This window comes from Platalea leucorodia (genome assembly GCF_965183815.1).
Source record: "Platalea leucorodia genome assembly, chromosome: W".
Taxonomy (NCBI): Eukaryota; Metazoa; Chordata; class Aves; order Pelecaniformes; family Threskiornithidae; genus Platalea; species Platalea leucorodia.
The window spans coordinates 37,007,744-37,027,677 of NC_138859.1; the positions used below are offsets into that span (position 1 = coordinate 37,007,744).

Sequence of the window (19,934 nt, forward strand, 5' to 3'; positions counted from 1 at the left end):
AATTACCTGTTCTGTACAAAATCTGAAATGTTACTTTCTTCAAAATGTAAAAGAACAGATTTTTTTTTTTTTAAACAGGGTGCATTTGGCGCTCTTCAGAAGATATGTGAAGATTCTGCTGAAATTTTAGATAGTGATGTATTGGACCGACCACTCAATATCATGATACCTAAATTCTTGCAGTTCTTCAAGCACAGCAGTCCAAAAATAAGGTAGGTTTAGGTGTTGTACTGAAGTTACCTGTTAAAAATTTATTTATATGAGCAGCGAGGTTGATACTTTGTAGATCAGTTTAAAACATGCTTAGTTTTTTTAAATGATCCTGCATGTGCAAATGTGAGAAGGCACAGAGATTTCATGCATCAGTAATTCCCATGCTTATCTGCTTATTTAATAGATCAGCCTCACCTCTTTATATATCTTCCAAATCTAGAATATGACTTTGAAAATCAAACTGTTCCTTTTAAGATTTTGCATATTATTATTCAATAATAATAATATCTTATTTCAATGCTGTGGTTAGAATTTCATATTCTGATTATAAAGAACTATCTTGCATTCATTTTGTAATGACTGCAGCAATGGGAGAGTAAAAAATCGTTTGCTGATAATAGTTTCTGAGTTCTTGCAGAAAAATATTTTTCTGCTTTTTTAACTGCACCAAAACTTAGAAAGTTCTTTATCTTTCAGCTGGTTCAAATTAAATGGGTTCAACATCTTCTTACTTTAATACAGTATTAATCTCTCCAAAGTAGTAGAAGTATAGGATAGAAGAAAAATTCCAGAATTAACTTGTTATTGCTAATATTTATCAACAAGAACAGTAGCTTTTACCCTGAAATGAGCCAGCAATGTGCCCTTGCCACAAAGAAGGTGAATGGTGTCTTGGGCTGGAGTGTTGCCAGCAGGGGAGATGATCCTTCCCCTCACCCTCCAGGTGAGGCCACACCTGGAGTACCATATCCAGTTCTGGGCTCCCCAGTACAAGAGAGACATGGAGCTACTGGAGAAAGTCTAGCAAAGGGCCACAAAAATGATAAAGGGTCTGGAGCCTCTCTCCTATGAGGAGAGGCTGAGAGAGCTGGGACTGTTCAGCCTGGAGAAGAGAAGGCTCAGGGGAGATCTCATCAATGTATATAAATACCTGAAGGGAGGGTGCAAAGAAGATGGAGCCAGGCTCTTTCCAGTGGTGCCCAGTGACAGGACAAGAGGCAGTGGGCACAAACTGAACCACAGGATGTTTTACCTTAACATCAGGAAACACTTTTTCTTACTGCGAGGGTGATCAAGTGCTGGAACAGGTTGTCCAGAGAGGTGGTGGAGTCCCCATTCTTGGAGATATTCAAAAGCTGTTGGGATGTGGTCCTGTGCAACCAGCTCTAGGTGGCCCTACATGAGCAGGGGCATTGGACCAGATGACCTCCAGAAGTACCTTCCAACCTCAGCCATTCTGTGTGATTCTATGAAATGTGTTTTTGAACTCCTGTTTGAAAAATATATTGAAAGATTCTACAACTTGGAGGCGGCAATTATTGCCAACAGTAGTAGATGGTGAAGACTAAAAGGAAGAGTATAACTAGGAATATATCATGATGGGATTTAAATAAGATTTAGAAACTCACCTAAAATAGATGCACACTAAGAAAAATATATAACAAAACATGAACTTGCACTTATGGAAAGATAAGCTTAATATTTCATTGGAGCTGGGAAAGATGGAGAAAAACCTCCTTTTTCCTTATCACATTAAACAGTCTTTCACTTTTTGTATGCTGTGATGTTTGTGGCTTTGAGATAGTTAAACCAGTTTCAACTTTAAAGCAGATCACCTGCTGACCCATGGCTTGGTTTCAGTACATAGTGCTGAAGTATGAAGAATATTAATAGTGTCAGTAAAATACTTTATATTTAAATCTGTCAAGACGACTTTTGAACACACTTTTATGAGACTGTCTTCCAAGAAATGTCTGAACAGACTAGACGTTTGTAGTTACATTAATAAAAATACTTGAATGGATCTTCAAAGGCTTTTAAAGGTAGCTTTGCCTTGTGTCTTTACTTGCGTAATTTGGCTTTTGTATCTCTGAGAATGAAAAAGGCTTGTAAGTAATGGCTGCATGAAATGGAATAGAAGAACCAATTCTTCACTTTTAGCATGTTTCTACCACAAGTGTTTTAGTATGTATCCTAATGCAAGTGTGTATTTGTTCTAAGCTACAACTATATTACTGATGCATATTGGTCTCATTAAATACTAAAAATATTGCAAAGGCAGTTGGATAGTTAGCAATGAAGAAGGGTGTGCTAAAATTTCACCATGTTGACTTGTATGGAATTGTTAATATCAGAGAAGATCAATAATCATAATATACTGAAAAAGAACATCCTTACGTACTTTTCGGAACAAATGTACCAGGTATAGTCATCCTGCTCTGTTTTTTATTTACTGAATACTTTATTTTAAATTATTTATTAGATATATTGGAGTATAAGGTGGTACTTAAAAATGTGGTTTAGTAATTTTTCTTGGTAACAATATAGATGTGCAGATTTGTTCCCTTTTGCCTCTAGAAGATGCTTGGACAATGTGATTTGCTTCCTAATGTTTTTTATGCCCATGTACAGTTTAGAAAATGTTTAATTCATGAAAAATGTGTTTTTTAACTGTTCCATTTGTAGGTCTCATGCTGTTGCATGTGTCAATCAATTTATCATCAGCAGAACTCAAGCTCTTATGTTGCACATAGATTCTTTTATTGAGGTGAGTGTGCATTCTTGGTTGGAGGAGTTAAATTACATATCTGATTTATCAAGAGCTTTGAATAATGTTTTACAACCACCACTACCCCCAAACTCCCCATTGCTGGCTTCCCATTCTTAGCTTCAATCCCCATGGACTGAAGTTCATTCTGTATGCTTACGCTCAGATTAGTCTAAGCACTATCCCAGCCCAAGAAATAGTATTTTGAAAGATGCTTCCTTTTCATAAATAGAGGAAACTCTTGTTGCATAAAGGTACTGGCAGCAGTCTGTCACTTACCTGTGATGGAGAGTTAAGTACGGGGATCATCATGTCACTGAGTCTGGATGATGGGTCTCTCTGAATATTGCTACTGAATGTGGATTAGAAAGGTGATATTTTGGGTTATCTAGAGTATTTTATTTGCTACTGTTATGTACTGAAGGAGTTTTCTAGCTTCAGAACTTCATTAATGTTTAGGGGAAAAAAAATAATTCAGGAAATAATGTTCTTGTATCTAATGTACATAATGTATGCTGTACATATGACCAAAACACTGGGTAACAATACACATTGAGAGTCTGAGAGTTCATTTGCTAAACCGTATGTCTTTAAGAAATAATATGGTATTCTGAGGTGTGGGGTGGGAGGGTACAGAAGTACATGTTTGCATACTTTAGTTTGCCTGTAATGTCAATTTAAATACAAGTTCAGCTAGATGAATTGAGACTTTTCAACTGGTATTACGTTCCAACAGAATCTTTTTGCACTGGCTGGTGATGAGGAGCCTGAAGTACGCAAAAATGTTTGCCGTGCTCTGGTAATGTTGCTGGAAGTTCGAATGGATCGCCTGCTTCCTCATATGATTAGTATAGTTGAGGTGAGTCTCATTTCCCAGATTGCATGCTGAAACATGTGAAAGTTTCTTTTTAGCTAATTGCTAACTTGACATTTTATTTGACAGACAAGACATATGGCAGTTGTTCATTCTTCGTTAAGTTAATTGATCCTGAAATGGCCAGGATCAGATATACCATGGAGCAGCCAGGCATTGTCTGACCACAAGTGAGAAGATCATGTTAAAAATCTTAGTTCTAGGGCTGATACTGCTACAGTTTACAAATTGAAGCTGTCACCTTTTTTGGATCTTTTGACCACAACAAGGATAAGGAATGTTGTTTTATATAGCTGAGATGCTCTTTGAGCTACTAACGAAGCTGCCTGCCATTGCATTCAGTTGTAGATATTAGTGTCATTTGATAGTTCCTTTATCATTCTAGATTAGTGCAGACTTGCCTACCAGAGGACCAATCAGCTGATTTTTGTCTGCTCAACTGTTTAAGTTGTAATTTCCATGTTTCTGGGAAATACTGGAAGTTTCTAGGTAGCCTTTACATATACTACTTGCTAGACTGGAAATATAGCTAAGATCAGTATGTTTCTTATGCAGATTTCATATGAACAAGTAGGTCGTAACCCAGTGTCAAATTCCATAAGGGCTAGGTCCAGACAACACGAAGAAGGTGTTAAGTTTTTTTTGCTCCTGAACAAAGGCATTAGAGAGGCATAAAATTGAAGTGACCTGTGACAGCCTTGGCCTGCTGTCTAGTCTTCCTATGTGTTGGAAGTTCCATGTCTGGAACTCCATGACACCAACCCTGGCAGACATGTTCTCATGTAACACAGGAAAAGTAGGGATTATTGGTACTTGAGGTGTTTTTTTTCTTTTGTTTGGTTGGGTTTGGGGTTTTTTTAAGAGAGAGAGAGAGAATAAAGCTTTGGAGATTATATTGTCAACAAGTGATAACTTATCTGGCTCTTCACCCTCCTAAGATCAGTAAGGAACTTCTGGACTTTGCAGGTAGAAATGATGTCACCAACCAGAAGAAGATCCAAGATTGTATTCTCATTCATTGTATCTGGTATTTTGGTTTTGGGAAAACTATTACTAAGCTTCTTCTCTACAAAAGGCAGTAGTAGTGAATTTTTGTTCTATAACAAAGTTTAGACTTCCCCCCCAGTTTTGGGACTGCTGTGTACTGTTACTGATTTCCCCAGTTCTGTATACATATTGGTATGTGCAAATGTAATATCCCAGAGCTGACTATTGTTCAACATTCAAATGAGTCGGTTTTGCCCCTTTGAAGCTTGAATTACCTCCAAGCTGAATGCTGCTGATGGTGGCTGCTCTAACTGAAGGAAGTCTTAAAAAGAGAGAAACTTGTGTCCACATGATGTTTTTTTTTATGCTTATGGAGAATCACTTTTAAAGTAGTTAAGTATATTAATGATCCAGTAGTGATTCTAAGACAGAAGGTCTTGGCCAGCATCATGCTTTTGAAGCAGACAGGTTTAGTATTAACTTTCTTGCCAAGTTCCTGGAGCATACAGGAATGGCTGAGTTTGGATTTCAGTGGATTTTTTGAGCATGTACTTTCAGGTGAGCAGATGTGTATTTTTTTTTGTGGTGGGGTTTTTTGGGTTTTTTTTTTTTTTCCCTCCTTCCTTTGTCTGAGAACATGACAACAGGATATGTCAGGAGTAAACTGACCTAACAGATTTCAGTTATTAGATTGCACTTGTATGTTCATAGAGCATATTTAGCCAAACACATGACTCCTAAGATCTTTCTCAATAGAAGTCCTGACTTTTTATTATACAATGCATAATGAGATTACGCTATTCATTCATTACAAGTATTGATGTTATGAAGTTATAACACACAAACTCAGCTTGTTGCTGAAGTCATAAGATTGTGTGCATCCTGTCGCTTTCTTCAGATAAAGACGTCTGTTACTGCTCAAAGGATGCGTTCTTAATGCTTTGTGCATCATGCTATTCTTTTCTTGATGGCTTGACATAACAAAACTAACACAACACTGTTTGTTACAGAGTACGCAAACCAGTTTTGAATAATCTTCCTATGCTATTTTGTAATTTATTGTTATGAAGCAACTATTTCCATTGCCTAAAGTCAATAGAACTTTATAGCTTATCATTAAAAGTACTTATTAAAATTTGGCATGATAATATTAAAAAAAAAAAGCCTTCAAATACTCTTCCCACACTTTACTTTGTTACTAGTATCACTGTTCTTACTATGGGGGCCTACGGGAAAGATGAGGAAGGACTCTATCAGGGAGTGTAGTGATAGGACGAGGGGTAATGGTTTTAAACTGAAAGAGGGTAGATTTAGATTAGATATTAGGAAGAAATTCTTTACTGTGAGGGTGGTGAGACACTAGAACAGGTTGCCCAGAGAAGTTGTGGATGCCCCCTCCCTGGAAGTGTTCAAGGCCAGGTTGGATGGGGCTTTGAGCAACCTGGTCTAGTGGAAAGCGTCTCTGCCCATGGCAGGGGAGTTGGAACTAGATGATCTTTAAGGTCCCTTCCAGCCCAAAGCGTTCTATGATTTCCAGGCTGTGTATATGGCTGTCTTATACCACTGAGTGTAAGTAGCCTTATCAATCTACTAACTTCATGATGCATATACTATAATACATACTTAAAGAGGAAGTGACAGTATGAGGAGCACCTTCAAACAGAGATTACTTTTTGTCATTCTGTTTTTGTCTTTGTGACAAATAACTGGATACAACAAAATAGTGGATTTTCAAGCCCTCTGGGGAAAAATGCCAAATCACTTCAGGTGCATTAATGAAGCCTTGCTTGCAATGGGTGGGACATTTTTCAAATTTTCCAAGCTGTAATCTGTTGACAACTCAAAATAGAGCAGTATTTCTGTTACTGTGAGTTCTTAATCACAGTAGTGACCCTTTAGGAAACACTTGCAATTTAGTGCAGTTCTGTAAGAAGGGGTGTGTTCGTGGCAAATCTTGCATCCCTGAAATGCGTAAGGATAATATAGGTCACCCCATTCTTTTTAACTTTGAGAATAAAGTGGTATTCTGAAGAAGGATTTCTTTTGCTCATTTTAAATCCATGTGTGAGGAAAGGTAGCCGCATGACTTCCATGCAGCTTCTAAAATGAGTGGAAGAACCAACTGTTTCAGAAATAAGGGCTGGCATGGAAGAATGCAGAAATTACTATCTTGGAAGTTGCAAGCATCTTCCCTAAATTGTTTTGGCAGTTGTGTATAAGAAACTGATGTAGCCGTGGTATACTTAGACGTTCTGTTTATGCAGGTATTCGATTATTTTTTGTTTAAGGGGGATTAAATTTTAACAGCGTCCTTAAGGATTTGATACTGAATCTCTGAATTACCATTCATGCTAGAAAAAAGTGAGACTTTTTTTCCCTCTTATGGGTTCTACTTAATTGCATCCTGTCAGGTAATCAAGATTTGAAAGGGAAGCTTTTTTATGGTACTGGATATAAAAAGTATTTCCATCTTACTAAGTGTATAGTTGTACCTTTTTATTCAAAAGGGCAAAGGGGGGGTGGTAAAATAATTTAAAAAAAAAAACTTCTCAGGAAACTGCAGTTTATTATCTTGGGTCTCTGTCTATAGTTCCTTGGCAATAATGTTCTCACTTAAGCAGTGAAGAAACTTAGAATCTGAATCATCTAGCATTAAGAATAAGTCTCTTGGCTTATTCTCACCATAGCCTTAAGTAGTCTCTTATATCTGTTTCTTCCCCTCGCTCCAAAGAGACAAAATTACTCTGGTAGCATAGTCTGTTTTTGCAAACACACTTTGCAATGTTGATAGCTTCTTCTGGGCACTTAAAACTTATATCTTATACAAGTAATTTTTTTTTATATTGTGTAGTATATGCTTCAAAGGACCCAGGACCAAGATGAAAATGTGGCTTTGGAGGCTTGTGAGTTTTGGCTGACTTTGGCTGAACAGCCAATTTGTAAAGATGTATTATGTCGGCATCTTACTAAGTAAGTATTAAGAATTACAACTCCTAGTTATTTTGAAATAGTCATCTTTAAACTTCAGTTGACTTGTTCCTGGTTACTCTTATAGAGACTGTATCTAGCTTGCTGTATGCTTAGAAGGAGTTTCCTGTAGCTAGTTCTTGTGCATATTAAAAATGGCTGTAGCACAGAGGTCCCTGAAAAGACTTCTGCGGATTTCAGACTCAGCTCCAGAAGCAACCTAAACTGTCACTGGTGCTTTACCTCGAGCTTAACAGCCTGTTAAGCATCAGATGGATGCAAAGGTATACTAACGTGCAACAAACATCTCCATGTGACATTACCTGTAATATCTGGTGTACCGTGAACACGTTGTCTTGACAACTGCTATTGTGAGCATCTCTGTGCAATGCTTCTATGTGCATAGTCATGCCAAGGGTTCCCCATCTTTATGAAGAACATAACAAAATGACAAGATCATTTAGATTTAGGAATCAATTTCATGTCAGTTGCCACTACAATTTAAACTTGAAGAAAGCACGTATAATGTGTTTCTTCATACTTCTTCAGACTGACAGTATTTTTTTAAGTTTCAAAAATGTTTTTTTGTAAATTTCAAAAAGTTATCCTAAGCCTTAAAATGTAGATCCTTGATTGAACGGGAATGAATAACCATGTTTGAGATTTAAACATCTGCATGACTGCAACAGTGCTTGTAACTTTTTTCCAGACTAATCTGAAGACTTTCACAATAGGAAACCAATTCTTCAGTGTTCCCAGGAAATGGAAACTCTGTTTTTGACATATGCATGGAAGGTTTTTGAAAATACTAGAGCAGTTCTGTCTGTAATTCTGTTCTTCCAGTCAAGATGTTGAGAGGAGATGCATTCTTTTCAGCAAATATGACCATTTTAGATGTAAAGCAATTTAAAAAAAAAAGGGGTGTGTCAAAATTTCAGTTTTCATAAGCAATTATAAAGCAGAGAATTGAGATTAAAACACCTACTGTAGCAGTACAGGAATAGGAGTTAAAAACAGGAGAACCAATATTATGAGAAATGATTTCTAAGTTTTAAAATGTTTTTACTTAACTCCTACACTTATAGCTCAAAAGACAAAACAATGATAGCACAGTTCTTGATTCTACCTACCCCCTTCCCAACACACATATTAATACTAGTCACCTTCTCAGTATAAAACTTAAACATCTTCTGGCCTGCATGAACATTGACATTGCAACAGTTTCATCCTCAGTTGTTGTGTTTTTTTAAGAAGCTTTTAAACTTCTAGAAAAACAGATAAGAGTAACATTACATATCTCTCATCTTTCAATGTCATATTTGTTGAAAACAACTTGTTGGTGAGTCGTTTTTGACTAGGGAGCTATATAAATTTACCAATACTTGATGAGAATCTTAAATTTTTTATATTAGATTAAATGGGACAAGATCTTCTAAAAACCTGTTTGTTTAATATCTTGTTCCATTTTGCTCCTGTAGGCTTTCTTATAAAATACATAGCTCCTGCATACTTCATGAAGTATGCTGCAGAAATGCCAATGAATGGATGTTAATCAGAATACTTACTATTCTTTCATTAAAAGTTCAGAAGGTAACGTGCCATTGAGATGCGTGAATATTATTGCTGGCCTGAGTACCTTCAGAAACAATACTTCTCAGCTGCAGAATATACAGGGATTGAGTCTGTCACTGGTGCTGGGTCAGTCCATGGTGATTTCAGTAGCTTGATTTGGTTTATAATACATATTTTTATTTTTATGGATTTATTTTTGTAGTGAATGTGGTTTTATGTGAAGTATTTTACTTTTTTCCCCCCAGTACTTTTTTTTTTTTGCCATACATCAGTACCGTTGGAGTCCCATGGCCATAACCAGTTTAATAACTAAGTAAAGTTCTAATATAGATTAATGACTTGACTAACGTCAAGATCTCTGCAATGTTGGGGTCTTGTCTTAAGGGGTGATACTTGAAGTAATCACAAAAGGATAGGAGGGCTTAATGTAGTTAGACTTCCATCCTTAAGAGTAGTGAGGTAGAGTCTTCAGCCACAAGTAAATAAAGTGACAAATACTATTTGTGAGAGCCAACTTAATAACTCTTTTATCAAGCATATTTTGGGAGTTTGAATTCTTACTGAAAAGCTTTAGACTTAATTCCTGAAAGGTACTTCAGAATAAATTTCATCATGTGGAAGAATATCCTGTTTTTAAAGTGTAAAACTCGGTTGCGCCATCTGGCTACCTCTAGTTAGAAATTAACACTTTTTCAGATTACAAATTACTGATGAACCTCATGAAATGAAGTATGGTTAAGGTACTAGCTTTTGTTATCAGGCTAACCCTTTGTTGTTGTTGTTTGGAGGGGGTGGTTACAACGAAAATTATGGCCCAGGTAACTGAAAACCAGCTTGCTTTTATTTATGTGTTATTTCAACATAGAATCATAGTATATCTCAAGTTGGAAGGGACCCATAAGGATCATCGAGTCCAACTCCCTGCTTCTCGCAGGACTACCTAACACTAAACCATATGACTAAGAAAGAGCATTGTCCAGACGCTCCTTGAACTCTGACAGGCTTGGTGCTGTGACCACTTCCCTGGGGAGCCTGTTCCAGTGACCGACCACCCTCTTGGTGAAGAACTTTTTCCTAATGTCCAATCTGGACTTCCCCTGATGCAGCTTCATTCCATTTCCTCGTGTCCTATCGCTGGTCACCAGAGAGAGGAGATCAGCACCTCCCCCTCCGCTGCCCCCCTTGAGGAAGTTGTAGACTGCGATGAGGTCACCCCTCGGCCTTCTCTTCTCCAAGCTGAACAAACCAAGTGACCTCAGCCGCTCCTCATAAGTCTTGCCTACAAGACCTTTCACCATCTTGGTCGCCCTCCTCTGGACAGACTCTTAATAGTTTGAGGTGGGGCTGCACCAGTGCAGTGTAGAGTGGGACAATCACCTCCCTCGACTGGCTAGCTATGCTGTGCTTGATGCACCCCAGGACACGGTTGGCCCTTTTGGCTGCCAGGGCACGCTGTTGACTCATATTCAACTTGCCATCAGTCCAAACCCCCAGATCTCTTTCCACGGGGCTGTTCTCCAGCCTCTCCTCCCCCAATTTGTACATATACCCAGGATTACCCCATCCCAGGTGCAGAATCCGGCACTTGCTCTTGTTAAATTTCATACGGTTGGTGATTGCCCAGCTCTCTAGTCTATCCAGATCTCTCTGTAAGGCCTCTCTACCCTTGAGGGAGGCCACAGCTCCTCCTAGTTTAGTATCATCGGCAAACTTACTTAATGTACATTCAATTCCTGCATCCAGATCATTTATAAAAACATTAAAGAGCACAAGCCGCCAGCCTGATGTAACCCCATTTACTAGAACTCTTTGAGCCTGACCCGTCAGCCAATTGCTCACCCAACGTATTATGGACTTGTCTAGCTGTATGCTGGACATTTTGTCCAGAAGGATACTGTGAGAGACAGTATCAAAAGCTTTGCTAAAATCCAAAAAAACCCCACATCTACTGGCTTCCCTTGGTCAACTAGATGGGTGACCTTGTCATAAAAGGAAATTAAGTTGATTAAGCAGGACCTTCCCCTCGTGAACCTGTGCTGGCTATGACCAATGGCTGCATTGTCTCTCAAGTTTTTTTTCAATAACTCCCAGAATGACCTTCTCCATAATTTTACCAGGCACTGAAGTGAGACCGACAGGCCTGTAATTACCAGGGTCTTCCTTCTTTACATGTATCAATATTTCTTTGTAGGCTGATACCTGTGCTGGTAAATGGTATGAAATATTCAGAGATCGATATTATTCTGTTGAAGGTAAGCATTGAGTTCTTTTATACTCAGTAAGAATATCTGGTTAGCTTCTGACTTGTAAATCAGAATGATTGAGCTGGTAGGCCAGATCTGGTCTGCCATCTGTTCAATGGAGATTTAGCTTTCTGGGGCAAGGTGTGCTGTTCTAAAAATTAAATGCGACTTCTGCCATATTTGTTTGCTCCCACCCATCTTTGGCAGAGCTGTGATACTTTTACCCATGAATTACTGCAGCAATGCAGCCTAAAAAAATGTTCAGAATTAATTCTAATGCCCTTCTAGCTTGAACTACACAGCTCTTTCCATCAGATTTTAGAATGTGTCTGTGTACTAGAATTTCTCTCTCTCTCTTCTTCCTTCTAATTCATTCCCGTCAAGAGTAATTTCTTAACAAGAAGGATACTTTGTGCTTTTGTGTGAGCTTACCTCTCTTGCTTCTATTTTCCTGTCATTTTTCTGGTAAATACTGTAGCAGAATGCAGGAACAATGGCATTTTTAGTTAGCTGGGCAGCACAAGTGGGATGTGAATCTTTCATATGCTTATAAAATCTTGAACTAAAATTTACACTACATTCTTAACTTCCTTGAGCAATATAGTTGCACTAGTTTATCTGATAAAACATTTTGATGACAGGGGGATGTTGAAGAAGATGAAGCTATTCCAGATAGTGAACAGGACATAAGACCTCGTTTTCATCGTTCACGGACAGTAGCTCAGCAACATGAAGAAGATGGTATTGAAGATGATGACGATGATGATGATGATCTTGATGATGATGATGATACTATTTCTGACTGGAATTTAAGTATGTCAAAGTAATGTGTAAAATGTTTTAAAATATAGCTATTTGCATAATACAAGAACCACAGCAAAAAGGGGAGTTTGTATATAGAAATACTGAGGCTTTGCTTTTGAATAGAAAAAGAACTATCTGCTGATATAATCGGTGGTTGGGGCAGAGGGGGAGTCTTTCAGGTGGCGTTTTGGCGATATAACTGTATTGACAAAAGCTAGCCATCTGTAAGTTTATTTCTTATTTCAAATATGGCCGGTAGAGCTGCAAACATCTACTGGATGCAATTCAATGGAAGCTTTGGATTTTGAATTTTAATTCTACAAGATAATACAAATCATGGATCACCTATTTACTTTATTAAAAAAAAAAAAGTCTTACACTTTGTACTTTACTTGAGGAAGCTTAATGCTTTCTTTTACTTCAGTCTTTCCTCTAAATCTGGTTTGTATGTTTGATTCCCCCCCCCCCCCCATTTGAACATGCTGCTACTGACAGCCATTACCAGTAGTTCAGATGTAGTACAGTAGTACAGATGAATGTACCTTGAAGCTTATGGATCAAACAACTTTGAGACATATCTAAACATTTAAAATTATTATTTTAGAAGAAAATAAGCACAAATATGCTTGCTTTTGTAAAGTATCTTTTTTTTATAGTTTTAAATTCATAATGCTGTTCTTGTAGTCATTGTGTGTAGAGATTGCAGAATTAAATACATATTTTTCAGAAAAATATAGCTGAAATGACAGAGGGCGCCCTGTGGTCCACAGTTTTGGTTAAGATGGTGAGGAAGCTACAGCTGACTAGGAAAGAGAGAGAATAGAACAGTTAAGAAATCTGTTTTGATGTATGTCATATGGACTTGAGAGTATTTGGATTATCTGAAATTCAGAATTGTGTGCCCTATTTCTTATCCAGTGTTCTATATTTGACTTCTAATTTGAACAGAGAGGAAACATCAGCACAGCCTGACAATTAGCGGCATTGCTTACTAATGAGACCTGGTAACTAAATATGGGAGCTTGCCTTTTTTTCCTCTAGTAGAAAGCTGAAACAGTCTTAGCTGAAAGCAGCAGGTGCTGGTCTTGGGGAGTCTGTGCTGTTTATTATTGCTTTGCAGTGGAGATATGCTCTGAGTTGAGGGCTTATGTTTTGTTTTTTTCAAACCTGTTGGACATCATCTAGGAACAGAGCAGAAAAAGTTTTGTATTTATTATCTATTCTAGTAGTTGCTACCTCCCAGCTGAAAACTTACCTGTGTCCTGTTTGGGCCCACTAGCAGTTTAGGCCCAGTTTAGGATTTTTGCATGTTACATTTGCAACATATTTTTTGCCTGATTACCTGTCTTGTATATACTTTTGTTCTAGTTGGATAATTTCTGACAGATTAAGAAGGAACTGAGATCATAATAAGCAAAAAAAGTGAAGTATAAATTCTGTAATACAAGCATTCTTTATAAATCCATCTTATTATTTTTCTAGACATGACAACACCACAGCAGAAAACCAGAGTAAGGATTTCTGAATCATGTTTTGAAGTTGTTCTTTTATGAACTTTTGTGTGCTAAAAATGAGATTAAAAACTTTCAAACAAATTTTGAGGTGGTATTCTTTGTATTGGTGCATCACAGAATTAGGAGTAAGATATAAAAGCTGAGCAAAGGCCAGCAAATTTCTTTCAGTCTCTAGAGATTGATGATTTTGCCTTTCTTTGCTTTGACATATGGATCATGTTTGAACATTTTCTTTTTAATCAATGGCTAATATTTTTAGGCTATTTCTCCTTTCTCCTTAGTTTCTCTAGTATGTTACATTCACGTCACAGACCTTCCCTCTTCCGTAGTGTTACACCATCCTGAAATTATGTAGTGTATTTATATTGCAACATTATTGGTGTGGTTCCTGTCAGTGAGTGTTTTAATATCCCCAGTGTATAAGTCCTTTTAACAGCTATAAAATGCCGCAAAATTGGATTTGTAAGAGCCGGCTTTGTACCAGAGCGCAGTGGATCCCTATGTATTGTAATGAAATGGAAGTTCCTTTTCTTTCCTCCTAATGCCCTGGCAGCTCAAAGTTAAAATGAGGATTATACTGTCTAACTACAACTGCTTGTATAATAAGCAGAGATTAACACTGTTAATTCCCCTCAGGGAAATGTTCTGCTGCTGCTCTAGATGTCCTGGCTAATGTATTTCGTGATGAACTTCTGCCACACATCTTGCCCCTTTTGAAGGAATTGCTCTTCCATCCCGAATGGGTCGTTAAAGAATCTGGTATCCTTGTTCTTGGAGCAATTGCTGAAGGTAAGGCAACAGTGCATATCAGGTTGCTGAATTTTTGATTGGTTCTAAAGCAGCTCTGTGATTCCTTCTAGGTGAATTTACTTGTGCAAACAAGTATATGTCCTTAGCTGATTTGGTTTTGGTGATTAATCTCTACATCTACTAGTTGGTGACTGCAGTTATTTGTTTAATTTTTCATTTTCAAATCTATGCATGTTTTGGAGGCTAAATAACTTGGATAATTTCTTTTATTCGTTCCTTTCTTAACTCTGCAGCATATATTTATTGGTCTCTCATGAAGAACTATCTTGATTTGATATAAGAGGAATATTTAATAAATTTGAGCCCTACGTTTCATTCAGTGTTTTCAGAAATGGAGAAGACCGGTCCTGTGACTTCAGTGCCCTGAGCTGCTTTTCGTAGATGGTTCTCTGATTTAAATGTGATAACTTCCATTTCTTTGTATTTACTCACAGGCTTGGCTTTTTGCCTGTATTTCCAGCATCTCTGTCCATTTTGCAAACTGAAGGAATATGTTTGGGTCCATGCCTGGATTATCTATCTTTCCCTACAGTGCCTAGTGAACATACTTTGTTGCTAGAAAACTTTTTTGTTGGTTTTGATTGCAAGTCAAGCAAGGTAAAAGTTAGTAATTCTGGCAAATCTCAGTATAATACTGCCCTTGCTGACTTGTGTAGCTTTTATTGCTGGTCAGTATTTGTGTGATATTAGGAGAAAACAAGAAGAAAATTAAATTTCTTAAGGAATTCTTTTTAATGATTTGTTATCAAGGCCTAATCTTTCTCTACTTGTTGTCTTGGTCACTCTGAGTAGACTAGCATAAGACTTCCAAGCTTTATAAATGTGCTGGTTTTGGCTGGGATAGAGTTAAATCTTCACAGTAGCTAGTATGGAGCTATGTTTTTGATTGGTGCTGGAAACAGTGTTGATAACACAGGGATGTTTTAGTTACTGCTGAGCAGTGCTTACACAGAGTCAAGGCCTTTTCTGCTTCTCACACCACCCCACCAGCGAGCAGGCTAGGGGTGCACAAGAAGTTGGGAGGGGACACAGCTGGGACAGCTGACCCCAACTGACCAAAGGGATATTCCACACCATATGACATCATACTCAGCAATAAAAGCTGGGGGAAGAAGAAGGAAGGGGGGGAAGTTCGGAGTTATGGCATTTTGTCTTCCCAAGTAACCGTTATGCGTGATGGAGCCCTGGTTTCCTGGAGATGGCTGAACACCTGCCTGCCAATGGGAAGTAGTGAATGAATTCCTTGTTTTGCTTTGCTTGTGTGCGTGGCTTTTGCTTTCCCTGTTAAACTGTCTTGATCTCAACCCATGAGTTTTCTCACTTTTACTCTTCCGATTCTCTCCCCCATCCCACTGGGGTGGGGGGAGTGAACGAGCGGCTGTGTGGTGCTTAGTTGCTGGCTGGGGTTAAACCATGACAATAAACTAATTTTATTTGGATGTTCTTGCTATACTCCATTTAATAAAGCAGAATTTCTGGGGATTGGGGAAGCACTGAACTAGAAATGTAGTTGAAATGAATGTAAATTTTATTGGGGATTTTAATTATTGTTTATGGTGAGGTTTCTTTTTAGGACTTAACATAAATTAGGTAGACTTGCTTTGTATTTTGTTAAAAATTTTTACTACATGATAGAGGATGAAAATATGTCCCTTCTAGGAAATAACAAAAAATTCTATTACCTTTTCTACTTCTTGTACTGTAATAGCTATATTTTTCCTTCTAGGCTGCATGCAGGGTATGATTCCATATCTTCCTGAGCTGATCCCTCACCTTATTCAGTGCCTCTCTAACAAAAAGGCTCTTGTGCGCTCCATTACATGCTGGACTCTTAGTCGCTATGCACACTGGGTAGTTAGTCAACCCCCAGACACATACTTGAAGCCATTAATGACTGAGTTGCTAAAACGTATTCTGGATAGCAACAAGAGAGTACAAGAAGCTGCCTGCAGGTGAGCCAAAGCTTAAACAAAAAGGACTGTCCATGACACTGCTTTTTAATGGGAATCTATTTTAATGCCTTTATTGATGAATGCATGAGTCCATTTCTAGCTCTTAATGTATTTTATTTTTTTCCTTTTAAATTGGAGTAGGTTCAACTTCTTCTGAAGGATCACAAATTACTGAGAGTTGTAATAAAATGAAAAAAGTTAATTTGTATTTCTCTTGTCCAGTTTGTTTTCAGAGTATATAAATCACCAAACTAAACAATCTATTGCAGTAAAAGACATTATCTTTATGTAACAACTGTTTATTTTCATTATTTGAAGTTTCATTGATCAGAAATCTGGCTTTTATATGCCTATGAACAAGGTCAATACTGATGACAAAGGAAAACTATCCAGTCATTGCATTAGTGATGTTTTTTATGTTTAGCTCAGGATTACCAAAACATTTGGGTTACAGTTATTTCAAGAGATATTCCCTTTCTCTTGAAAGGAGATCCTTGGAGGTAAGATTCCCTTCTCCTCCTTGTCTGCTAATATTAAAAAAAAAATAATAATAACGGACACACCATTGGGTACATTTCTTGTGCAGGAAACTCGGCAAATAAAGCTTTTACGTGTCAGTTTGCATGGGGCAGGAATGTACACAGCAGACTGCCAAGAAAGTTTCTTCATAAAGCAGAATTAGATCTAGATTAGGAATATTTTTAAATTTTGCTCATCACGATGTAAGAGCTGAATCTTTGTGTTCAATCAAAATAGATTGAGTTTATCTCAGTAATACCATTTTGAAAACATACCTTGGATGAATTTGAGGACTAATTACAGTTCTGTGTTTAAACAAAAATGGGTAGTGTGGGGTGTTTTGGGGTGGTTTTGTTTGGGTTTTTTCCAATATACTGACTGACCTGTTTGGGGTGGGTTTTTTGTCATTCAGTGCCTTTGCTACTCTAGAAGAGGAGGCTTGTACAGAGCTTGTTCCTTATCTTGCGTATATACTTGACACTTTGGTCTTCGCATTTAGTAAATACCAGCATAAAAACCTGCTCATTCTTTATGATGCTATAGGAACTCTAGCAGATTCTGTAGGACATCATCTAAATAAACCAGTGAGTATACCTTATGTTCTGTAGAAGCACTTGTCATATATTGAAAAACTGGTTTGGTGGGTTTTGTAGTGTGCTTTACATGTTATAAAACAGAAATGCTGACCTTTCTGTGTAGGCTTCAATAATAATAAATATTTACATGTAAAATACATAGACTGCATGTAATTTTCCCACTACACAAATATTCCTCATTTTGAATAAACAATTGGGTGTGTGGTGGCTTGTGAAATGTGCTTCTCATTATCATGACTTTTTTTTCCTCATTCTCAGAATTTTTCAGCTCAGAGGAGATACATATATCAATATAGATATGAAATGGGACTTTAAAGAAATTGGTGGAATGTGTGTGCTAATTTCTAATGACTGATTTTTTTGTTTGTTTGGTTTTTTTTTGGTAACTAAGCTGAGCTAAGCTGCTCTGTGTGTCTTTCCAATGTATTGGAGCACATCATCATTAGAAATTGCTTTATCTGAGAGTGGGACAGACGTGCATTTTATATATAAAAACACAGAATCCTTTGGACAAAGCACAGATACACAGGGAAATATAGTGGGGTTTTTGTAGTGTACATATGTTCATTAATAGGATAGGCATACATGTCACATACATCTTATGATGGCTATTGAAATTTGCTTTATTTCTCTATGGTGCTTCACATGACATAGACACACTAGAATAAAACAATTTGGGTTGTTGCCATGGCATTTTACTTGCCGTCCAAGACTCCACACCATCAAAGGACATCTTTTTCAATCTCTCTCTGGCCCTGGCCAGCTTGACATTTGACAGCACCAGGAGGAAGCTAAATGAGAGCTCCTGGTGATGGTGGGACTTTCTTCAGTCACTTGAAATATTGTATCTTTGGACATAGCATTAGCTTGCGGCATCTGTTGGCTCTTTGGATACTTTCTGGGAGCAACAGTACTACAGGGATGCCTTGCTTAATGTCCTTGTGACTGTGACAGCAGTGGCAGGGAAGATGCAACATCTTTATACAGAATTGGTAAGTGCGCCCTTCTGGAGGAATAGAAAATTACTTTCTTCGTGGATGGGTAGTTGCTTGAGGAAGAGGTTTCAGGAACTTGGGGGGATAGGGTTGTAGCATCAGGGCAATGGGAAATGGTTGAGAAAAGCAGGTGGCAGATGCACAGCCAGATTGCATTGCTGGTAAAAACGTTTTCTGAGGCAATCCTATAGATTTGTAACAACCCAGGCAGCTATTAAAAGTTGCTAGACTGAAGCCAAACCTGGAGATTCATTTTGAAAAGGTACTTATGTGCCTCAGCAAAAAAACTTAAGACATAAATTGTAAATTCTAATGTTAAACTACTACTATATATTGCAACAATGATTGAATTACAGTATATCAATTTTCTTTTGCTGAAAGAGTAGAATATATCAATTCTTAATATATCAATTTTCTAGCTTTGAAATAAACTAGTATGCAATGAAGTGTTTCAGTAGCTGATACATTTTCATCCTAAACAGGAATATATTCAGATGCTAATGCCTCCATTAATCCAGAAGTGGAACATGTTGAAGGATGAAGATAAAGATCTTTTCCCTTTATTAGAGGTAAATGTTAAAATTTGAATATGTTTTATCAACTTCTTTTAGGAATTACCCCTTTTACTAAAGATGCTCCTACTAGGAAGTGTGACTGTAAAAGCTGACAGTGTTAGGTATTTCCCATTATGGAGAAAATATGACTGTAGTGAGAAAATCTTGTGACTGATGAAATGTCATTAGGTTTAGCAGAAATCTTTTAGATTTTTTTTTTTCTGCCATTCTTGAGTGTTTTCTTTGGGATTCTTTTTTTAAAAAAAATTATTTCATCCCCCTGTTGTTCTTGTCTTCTCTCTCTCCTTGCTCTCCCTTCATCCCTCCATTAAAACTATTATCAGGCTGAAGGTATGAACCAGACCATGTAGTCTATTCTCTGTGCTTTCCAAGTGTGAAGCAGGAAAACACTTCTAGAGAAATTAGTTTCATAACTCTTGGGTAATGTTACGACTTGTACATTGTCAAGATACTGAAGTTAAGTCTAAGTGCTAGCTGAATTATAGTAATTGTCTTCATATGAACTTTCTTGGCCACCTCTAAGAAGATGCTGCTTCTGAGAAATTTTCTCAACTGACATATGTAGGAGAGAGTAACAATTAGCTGACAGTTGCCTTGGCTTAGCTAATTGGTACTGCCTTTCTAGGTTGTTTTTACTTAATCAGTTACTTGTGGGTATACTTAAAATGCTTTTAATTTACCTCTCCTAAGTAAAAGGTATTTCGGGGAGGTGAGGAAAGTTAGTGTGTGTGTCTCTCACTCCTTTTTTTATTATTTATTTATTTT

General features: G+C 37.5%; 1 protein-coding gene across 1 annotated transcript in view; it reads left to right on the forward strand.

Moving 5' to 3' along the window:
- Positions 1-19,934, forward strand: part of LOC309601904 (transportin-1-like) — a 74,444-nt gene that overhangs the window by 40,705 nt on the left and 13,805 nt on the right. The window contains exons 6-15 of the mRNA XM_082335163.1: positions 79-212; positions 2,680-2,761; positions 3,498-3,620; positions 7,474-7,592; positions 11,353-11,413; positions 12,046-12,217; positions 14,359-14,511; positions 16,259-16,484; positions 17,416-17,587; positions 19,077-19,163. Of these exons, the coding sequence (XP_082191289.1) occupies positions 79-212; positions 2,680-2,761; positions 3,498-3,620; positions 7,474-7,592; positions 11,353-11,413; positions 12,046-12,217; positions 14,359-14,511; positions 16,259-16,484; positions 17,416-17,587; positions 19,077-19,163 (1,329 nt within the window). The remainder of the gene's footprint in view (positions 1-78; positions 213-2,679; positions 2,762-3,497; positions 3,621-7,473; positions 7,593-11,352; positions 11,414-12,045; positions 12,218-14,358; positions 14,512-16,258; positions 16,485-17,415; positions 17,588-19,076; positions 19,164-19,934) is intronic.